The sequence below is a fragment of the Apium graveolens genome, chromosome 11 (genome assembly GCF_009905375.1).
Source record: "Apium graveolens cultivar Ventura chromosome 11, ASM990537v1, whole genome shotgun sequence".
NCBI classification, from domain to species: domain Eukaryota; kingdom Viridiplantae; phylum Streptophyta; class Magnoliopsida; order Apiales; family Apiaceae; genus Apium; species Apium graveolens.
In genome coordinates, this window is record NC_133657.1 from 2,473,487 (window position 1) to 2,483,300 (window position 9,814).

Below are 9,814 nucleotides of genomic sequence, written 5' to 3' on the forward strand. Positions count from 1 at the left end.
AAAACTTTATAGAATATGCATTCGCTACAAAAATAAATATGGTAAAAAAATATAACTAAATCACTTTACTAATTGAACAATTAAGCTAAAAAAAAGAATGAGAATCAAGTAATAGGAACGAGAAGATATTAAAAGTAATTAAATTAATTTCATATTCATTTTAGAGAATAAATTTAACTACACATAATAAGATGATTAAAATAATTAGCTAATAAAATTTTAACTCTAATTTGGTGTTCTTGGTGCTAAAATATAATAGGGGAGACCCCGTACGTATAGGGGGAAATATGATGGGTTTGGATCTCGAATTGCAAATTCTATTTAGGATATATTTCCTTCTTTTTCTTTTTCTTCTCCAAAATATATTCAGTTTCTCCGTGTTATTTGTGAACAATCACAATGGGATTTGTAGTAGAGGGGTGAATACAAATTGCAAATTCTTCGCAATTAAAATCAAGATGAACTGAAAATATATCAACAGAAATGAAAGAACAATTTTATTAAAATTTTTGGTGGTTCGTTTGATCATTCCACCGGAGGTATATATAGAAGAAATAATCTACAAATTACAAAGTAATTAAGCAGTTGCAAATATAGTGTTTTCTCACAAGAGTTTCTCTCTTTAACACTCAAATAAATACATTTGTTTCTTTTTTATTCCTATTTTTGAGAGCTAAACTCTGTTACACTTGGTTTATTTCTTATTTCTCCGAAAAAATTAACTATCAAGGTGTGAGAATTACCAATATTCCCCGGCACTGGCACCAAAAAACTTGATATGTAAAAATAATAACTGCAAGCGTACAGTGTTTAGTTGTAGCAAATATATTGTAATAACAATAAATTATGTGTTTTACTATGTTATTATGTGTATTTAGTCATGAAACCCTAATTGCTATGTGCTACGTGTGTTCTGTGTCGTCAGGGTAATTTTGGGTATTTATCGGGTATTTAGTTTCATATTAAAAGCTTTCGCATCAAAAGTTATACGACCCGAACTATGTTTTAATAGCTGATATTTTAAATAAAATAATTTGCCTTATTTTTCCTTGTATGGCTTATACCATATCGTTATTCTGAACATCTAAATATTTTATAAATTTTCTCGTTTCGCGAAAAATGACTGTTCCGGGCCCCTTTGGGTGTCAAAAGCCCCACAAAAATCACATTTTTATTTTTATAAAATTATGGGACTTTTAAATAGTCCATTTCTTTGCATTTTTGAATTATTCACAATTTTTTTGGAATTTTTGGCATATATATTGTATATATTAATTATTTAAAAATTTGAAATTAATACTCAAAAATTATAAAATTAGGGGCCAATTAATTTTAATAGATGTATAATTAGAGCCTTAATTTTAATTAGGGGTATTATTTTTACTACAATAAATACCCAAATTTTTATTTAATTATTTATAATTAATAATTAAAAATCAGAAAAATCAGAAAATTCTCTGTTTTCGGGTCGGATTTTCCAGATACGGGTCGTGCAATCAAGCTGTGATTTCAATCGATTCCGAGCATCAAACATAGTCGTGTAAGTACTCAAATCGAAGGTTTTGATTTGTTCTTTTAGTTTATAACATCAATTTCATGTTTGGATACGTAGAATTTTTATTTCAAATTCTAGGGTTCATGTGTGATTTAGGGGATTTTGATTCTGGGGTTATATGATGAAATTGATTGCTTGAATAGCTTTGTTTGATGATATATGATTGATTTGTATCAGTTAATTTATCAAACGATAGCCTGAATTGAAAGTTCGAATTCTAGGGTTTATGAGTTTTTCTGATTTAATCGTTTTTGATTTTGAAGAAGCCGGGGTTAGTTAGTTGTTAGGGTTTTGATTCTATGTTGAACAAGCTTTGATTTAAGCTATAGAACGTGTGATTTCATGTACAAATATGTGATTTTGCAAGTTGATCGGAGTTCGATCGGGTTTGATCGGAGGTGGGTTTTACGGGATGATTTTGGTAAATAATTGATTGATATAGGATACTAGAGTTGATTACAATGGAAATACTGTCAAAAACACACCAAACAGTGTTGTTTTTGGCCAAAATTGGGTTGACTGGAGAATTTTCCGGTGATCGGATTGTCGCCGGATTCTGGGTTCTTGGGGACCCGAATCTGTTCTTGGCGACTCGGTTTTTGACCCATCTTTGACCCGTCTTTGATCCATTTTGTCAGAAGTTCAATTTCTGACAAATATTTATGGATTTTTAATTTTTGTTTTATTTTTATTAATTATAAAATCAATTTATTAATTTTATAAATTGATTAATTAATTAATTGATTTATTTTATAAATAATCCAAAAATATTTTCTAAAATTCGAGATTAATTAATTACTAATTACTAATTACTTATTAATTCTTAATTATCTAAAAATGATTAATTATTTTGATATTTAATCAAATTATTTTCAATAAATCATAATAAATTCATTTTAATTCCGAAAACTATGAAAAATCATTTTTAATTCTGATTTTTCCTAAATAATTATTTAAAAATATTTTTGAGGTTCAATTAATTTGAATAATTAATGATATTGAATAATAAATTGATTTATTCCTATTTATTAAACAATAATTGAACCATTTATCCGATTTAAACGAAACGAAAACCCTTCGACTCCGAAAAAATTATCTGTTTTCAATAAAAATAGTTTTAAATCCTAATTTCTTTCGGAAACGAGTCGGCTTTCGATATTTATTTGCTTATATGCCCAATTACTTATAGAAACTAGTCCAATAAATTCCGAAAATTAGGAAACGAGCCAGATATTGATCGATAATGTGAATACGATTTCGACTCTAAAAATTATTTTTAAGCCCAAAATGACTATGTGACTCAGTGCTATGTGAATTACGTGGTTAATCGAGTCCTAAATATTAATAATTATTATATGAGTCAATTGTAAGCGTACGGGTAGACGATAAGGGCTACGTGAAGTCGGTTTGAGACGTGTTTGAGATGCGAGTTGACTAAATGAGTATCTTTCTCTGATAGATACGAATCCAACAAGGCGGACCGAGCCAGTATTAGAGAGCGGTTATATACTTGTGGTAGATCGCGCAACAGGCAAGTTTTCCCCTATTCTAACTTCAAAATAGTGAATTGCTTTCTCTTATTCAGATCTTCATCGCTGTTAAACACTGATAATTCATGTTCACATACACAATTATTAATCCTTTATTCATATTTCATTTCGATTCCTGATTTCTCTTGATTCACTAAATACTCTATTCATATTCCCATAGATTATACGTATATATCCTGATATATTCAGATGTTGGGATACATTAAAGCATACTGATTGTTCTGGTTGCTCACGCGTGGACTGGATGGTGACGGTTAGGATCAGGTATACACTTGATCATCTGGACCAGGAATTAACCGAATCCTTGTTTTGGACTGTTGAGCTTGGGTACCCTACTGGATCTATACATAGAGGTATAGATCTGCACTGTATCCTCACTGATCAGCGGGATATGGGTGCGAACTTGTGTCTAGTCTAGTTTATTGTTATTCGCCGATAATGGCCTTCGTTTTCTCTTGTAGAAAGATATTGCACCGATACAATCAGATTACCGTTTCATTTCGTTTTTCATAGTACTGTTTATATATATATTATGGACTTGTTGAGCAAATTTTGGCTCACCCCCTTTGTTGTTATTCACCTTATTTATTTTCAGTTAAGAAAGAGAATGAAACCTATCCGGACTCGCGTGGTAAAGAAGCGTGTTAAGTAGCGGGATTCTCTAATACCAAGAGTGCTAATCCCAATCCAGGAAGAGAGCTTTGAGCTACCTGAGCAGGTGTAGTGTAGATAGATGTAGTGTGAGTTTTAATAAAAATGAATATAGTTTAAAACTTGTTTAGATAATGGTTTGTAATAAAGAGAGTTCTATGAGATTTTAAATTTTGTTTGAAATAAAGATAGTGTGTTTGTTCTTGTCTTCATCCCTCAACGTGAAAAGATCCTAGATATATAGAAGGGGTTAAATATAGTGTTACATAGTTGTTATACAGGTTTTTATTATATTGGAGATTAGCAAGTAACCCCCAGATCTATACCCCAGATTTGGAGGGCGTTACACTATGACTTTTAAAAACCTTAATAATTTAATTCATGTGAACTAGACGAATATATTTAAGATGAGATTTGTTTAATCTAATAAGCAAATAGCAAATAATATGTAAAACCTAGGACTCTTAATCCATTAATCAATCACAATTAATATCAACTTGCCCTAAAATCAATTATATTTTATTCATAAATGACATAAATAATTTAACAAGACAAACATATGCTATGAAATTTTTTATCTAACAATAACCCATCAAAACTTCATGAAGTAAGTATAGACTATGAAAAATAATTCTGGTAACAATAATATATCAAAATCACTTTATAAATTGAACAATTAAGTACCTAGAAAAATAATGAAAATCAAGTAAAAAGATCGGGAAGATATCAAAAGTAATTAAATAAACTTCATCTTCATCCGTGGGAACAAATTTAACTATGCATAATAAGATGAACAAAATAAATAACTAATAAAATTCTAACTTTAGATTGGTGTTCTCGGTGCTCAAATACAAGAGGGGAGATCAATATACATAGGAAAAATATGGCAGGCTTGGGTCTTGGATTGCAAATCCTATTTACGATGTATTTCTTTCTTTTCCTTCTTTCATCTCCAAAAAGTATTTAGTTTTCCTCCAATTACTTTGACTTCAACCTCCTTGACTTTTTTAACTTTTTTTACTTGAAATCTGATTTTATTTATTTTTTACAAAATAAAATAAAATAATTTATTTATTAATGAAATTACAAAAACAAAAATAAAATAAGTATTAATAATGTTATAAAATATATATCTATCAACTGGTTGGTGTCGACTTGCGACCGACTTGTAGACTATAAGAATAGAGGAAATGCTACCGAAATTTTGTTAGGATCCTAAGCGATTCTAAATAAAATTTTAGTTATTCCTTGTACATATATATGTATAGTAACGAGCCGATCTTCAATGACTTATATTTTTTTTCTAAAATGTATTCCAGCTTTATTTAATTTCAGGTTATAGTTCTACGTGGTTAGTGAATAGTCAAGTCAAATGGTTGGTCAAGTTAGTTGACTAAGATTGACTTAGCTTAAACTAAGACGAGACTAGAACCATTTTATAAACTCAAATTTTTATAAATGATCAATTCTTTTACAAAAAGATTTTTATTCTTACCATTCTCTTTTAAAAGATAAAATATTTTATGTTTAGAGTCAAACTTTAAAGTCGAAGTTCGTAAAGTTACTAAATTAAGTGATACATGTTATGTGTATGTTAGTGTATTTTGGTTAAGTATATGCATAACAAAAAGGTAGATTAGTTCTAGTTTGTTATAAAAGATACTGAGATAGTATTTTCTACACATGTAGATTCGAAGAGGGAAGATGTTGATCTAGGAAAAGGGAAGGCTAAGTTAGAAGAGTGTAAAGTAGGATTTCTTAGTTCAGGAAAGCGTATTTAGGGCAAGTATCTTTCCTACCCCTTAAATACATTAATCATGTTCATTATACCTACTTCATTACTTTTGATATCCTGTTTTATATAATGTTTTACATACCATTGATAGCATGATTCATTTTTCAATTGTTTAAACCATGATTTAGTTTTCAATGCAGATTTTATTGAAATGATAATAATTATGCTTTCCCAAATAACGTTCTTTTTTTCATCTGCTTTACCCCATGTTAACTTTTATCACTCGATTTTCTGAAAATTGAATTTAAAAATAATTTCAAACTCGAAAAAATCTTATGTATTTTAACAGAGTGGTAATATTTTAAAACGAAAAGCTTTTTGAATTATAAATAAGAATTTCGTATAAAATGGTTTCTCCGAAATCCTGTAAATTGGAAGAGTAAGAGACCGAGATGAAAATGTCACTTTTTATTGATGTAAATGGCAAGTAATTAGACTAGTATAACTGGTAATGAAACTAGTTGAGGTCAATGTGTTGCCTCAGGTACCCTATTAATGTTCAGAGGGACTTCGTGTCCAGTATGGAGACTATACGTGGCTGATCACCCGTATAGTCCAGAGTATTGCGGAAAAACTCTAGTCAAATGAATGTTTTTGTGTAAATCTTATTCTAACCTAATGATTTATTCTAAGAACTTAAAGTTTTATCAAAAGAAATCGTTTTACCAAAAAGGTTTTGATTGAACTTATTTTCAAATGAAACTTGTTTAGAAACAGATTTCTTATAACGCTTCGCTTTAAGATCAAACCTTGAGCGGTATTAAGTTTATATCCAGTATTGATCCAACCCCGATATTTATGAACATGTTTATTTATAGTCCAGTTTATAGTTGCTTCTTGAGCAGTTTTGGCTTATATATGTTCTGTTGCTTCTAACCCCCTTTCACTTAAGCAAGAAGATGGCTCGCCTTAAAAGGACCGCTAGAAAGAGTGTCTATCGGGTCTTCCCCGCATTGTTAGATTTGATATGCCTTACGTAGAGAACACTAGTTAGATATCTAGTGGGTTTTTTGGGGTAAATGATGTTAATAGACTTGTAGTTTAAAAGTTGTAATCTTTTGGGTTATTTGCATAACTTCTTATTGAATTTATCCATGTAACCATAAATGGTTGTAATAATATTCTTTTGGTTTAAGATGTAATAGTTGTAGCTTTTTTCATACCATTACCTGTTCAAGATCCTAGTTGTAGTAAAGAGCCGAGTCTTTCATATTCTGCTTTAATATAAAATTAGGTTGTATGCATGCTAGAGTTGAATCACGACTCCCGATCTAGGCATTGGATTGGGAGGGCCTCACATTTTCTATTGTTTGTTGTTACAGATGTAAAAATAAGGAATATTAGAAATAAGGAATTCTGAAAAATGCATATAAAGTTAATATCTAAGAGTTTCGTGTAATTGTCAATTTTTATACAATGATATTAAAAATATTATATCAATTCGTAATTGTACCAACGATCCATTCGTAACAATATATAAATAAACAAGCATATGAATTCTAATATGGCATGTACTTTGTACGAACATTCATGCTAGTTAAAATTAATTAAGTAACATTCACTCTCTCCCTCTAAGCTTATAAGTCTCGTCTATTGAAATAAAATGTTATGTCTTATTCGTTGTCCCGGTCAAACTATTTCATAATGCCTACAGAAGATATTACGCTGGCAATGAACAATATAAGTCTGAAGGATGAGGATGAGGGAAGTATAGAATTAGATAAGATAGTGGAGTACGGAAGAGAGGAAGCATCATATATACGTAAAACGAAATTATATCTGGTAGGGAGGTTCATCACGGAAAGGCCAATAGGTTTTCCGACCATGCAACAAATGTTAGGAAGAATACACATAATTATTCGAGATACAAAATCAACCAATGCAAAGCATACACACAAAAATATATGACATGAAAAACCACGTCCTATCTTGTATTATTAACAAAAACATTTTTATCAATAATGCAATCAATACATAACACATCAATGGTGTTCCAACCCAATTCTGAAGCCAAATAATGCTCAAGCATACAATCAAATAATTACACATTAATGGTGTTCCAAACACGATCAAGGATGCCCAAGCCTAACAATACTTAAGTATTTGCTCTCGAGCGATAATTAAATATACATCTTAGATACTCATCTCATTCTTATCAAACATAATATGATTATGTATATATAGTCATCACAAAACTTAGGTAACAAGACATATATAATCCAATAATAATAATAATAATAATAATAATAATAATAATAATAATAATAATAATTGGATTCCCATACGATTATTACCCAATCCAATTATAATAATAATTGTCTACACATACAATTATTACTCAATCTAATTATGTCTTGTATCACCAAGTCCGTTACAATCATATTAGGTTGAAACCCAACAATCCTCCTTTTCAACCCAATACTCCATATAATATTGAATGGTGACAATCAAAATAGCCTCAAGGAAGTTAAGACCGTACTTCCAGGTCCATAGGATCAAAAACCTGATGGACCAACCTTTGAGAAACATTCTTCATAACCCAAAGGCAAGTGACAGACTCATGAAATGGGTAATTGAGTTAGGTGAATTTGATATCAAATACAAGCCTCAAACAGCCATCAAGGCTCAGGCCTTAGCAGACTTCGTGCTTGAATGCACCATTGACGACCAAAAAGTTGGGGGGCAAAAGATAGTAACCCCTAAAAGGAGAAGAGAAAAAGAAAGATGAAGGTATGACTTTGAAAGAGTATTGGGTTCTCCATTTTGACGGAGCGTCCGAAACAAAATCTAGTGGTACAGGCCTAGTCTTGCAAAGCCCCGAAGAATTTATGATTGAGTATGCTTTAAATTTGGACTTCCCAACTATGAACAATAAAGCATAATACGAAGCTTTGATAGCCGGCTTAGGCTTGGCTAGAGTCGTGAGGGCCAAAAACCTTAAAATTTGTGGAGATTCGAGACTTGTGGTTGCTCAAGTCAATGAAGAGTTTGAGGCCAAGGATGATACAATGGCCAAGTACCTGAGGGTCGTAAAAGGAGTACTGACTCAGTTTGAAAAATGGTACGCTGAACATGTTTCGAGAGAGGAGAACACTATGGCCGACCGATGTCTTATCTAAGTTCGCCTCGTCTAAAATCGAGAACTACCCGAGAAATATCTACTTCCAGGTCATGAAGACCCCTAATATACATGTCATAAATTTGATAGCACCAATTGGTGTGGTGAGTTGTTGGATAGATCCAATCAAAACTCACCTTGAGACTGGATGGCTCCCCGACAATGCCCAGGAGGCACGCAAGTTATCGGTGAGAGCATTGAGATATTCGTTGATTGAAGGCCTTATGTACAAAAGGTCTTTTGTTATTCCGTACTTAAAGTTCTTGAGACCTCTCGAAGCAGAGGAGGTGCTTAAGGAATCCCATGAGGGGATTTGTGGATAGCACTGGGGGGCCTCGTTCACAAGATAACTCGATTGGGGTTCTACTAGCCAACGATGTTAGCCAATGCAAAGGCTTATGTAAAAAAATGCGACAAATGCCTGCTCCGATAGTACGACAGCCCCCAGAGAGGCTTACATCAATCAGTACATCCATCCCTTTTGCAATGTGGGGGATGGATATACTTGGTCCATTTCCTGTGGCATCGAGATAGAGGAAGTTTTTTACGGTAGCCAGAGACTACTTCACAAAGTGGATTGAGGCTAATGCACTAGCCAAGATACCACCAAGAAAATTACCCAATGTTTCTGGGAAAATATGATATGCCGGTTTGGTATTCCACGCATCCTTATCACGGATAATGGGAGAAATTTTGATAATGCAAATTTCAAGGAATATTGTGATGATAACAGTATAGAGCTTCGCTTCACCTCGGTTGCATGCCCACAGGAAAACGGACAGGTGGAAGTTGTTAATCGAATCATCCTTGATGGACTTAAAAAAAGGGTCGAACACTCGAGGAACACTTGGGTGGACGCGTTGCTGCCTATACTATGGGCATATCTTACCACATGCAAAGTGATGACTGAAGCTACCCCATTCATGTTGGCTTATGGAGCTAAAGCTGTAGTACCTCTAGAAATCACCCATGAATCTCCAAGGGTCGAAGCTTATGAACCAGAAACTAATGAAAAAGGCATGAGGCTCGCTCTTGATCTCATTGACGAGGTCAGTGATGAGGCCAACACCCGCAATGCAGCGCATCAACGAAGAGCCTTTGTCTATTATAATAGAAGGGTTAAGGAAAGGTTCTTTCAGCAATGA

At 32.3% G+C, this 9,814-nt stretch overlaps 1 protein-coding gene across 1 annotated transcript; it reads left to right on the forward strand.

Annotated features, from left to right (window-relative positions):
• Nucleotides 1-9,307: 9,307 nt before the first annotated feature.
• On the forward strand, nt 9,308-9,814 carry LOC141697591 (uncharacterized). Its single transcript, XM_074502051.1, has one exon. It carries the CDS (start codon nt 9,308-9,310, stop codon nt 9,812-9,814), a length of 507 nt encoding a protein of 168 aa, XP_074358152.1.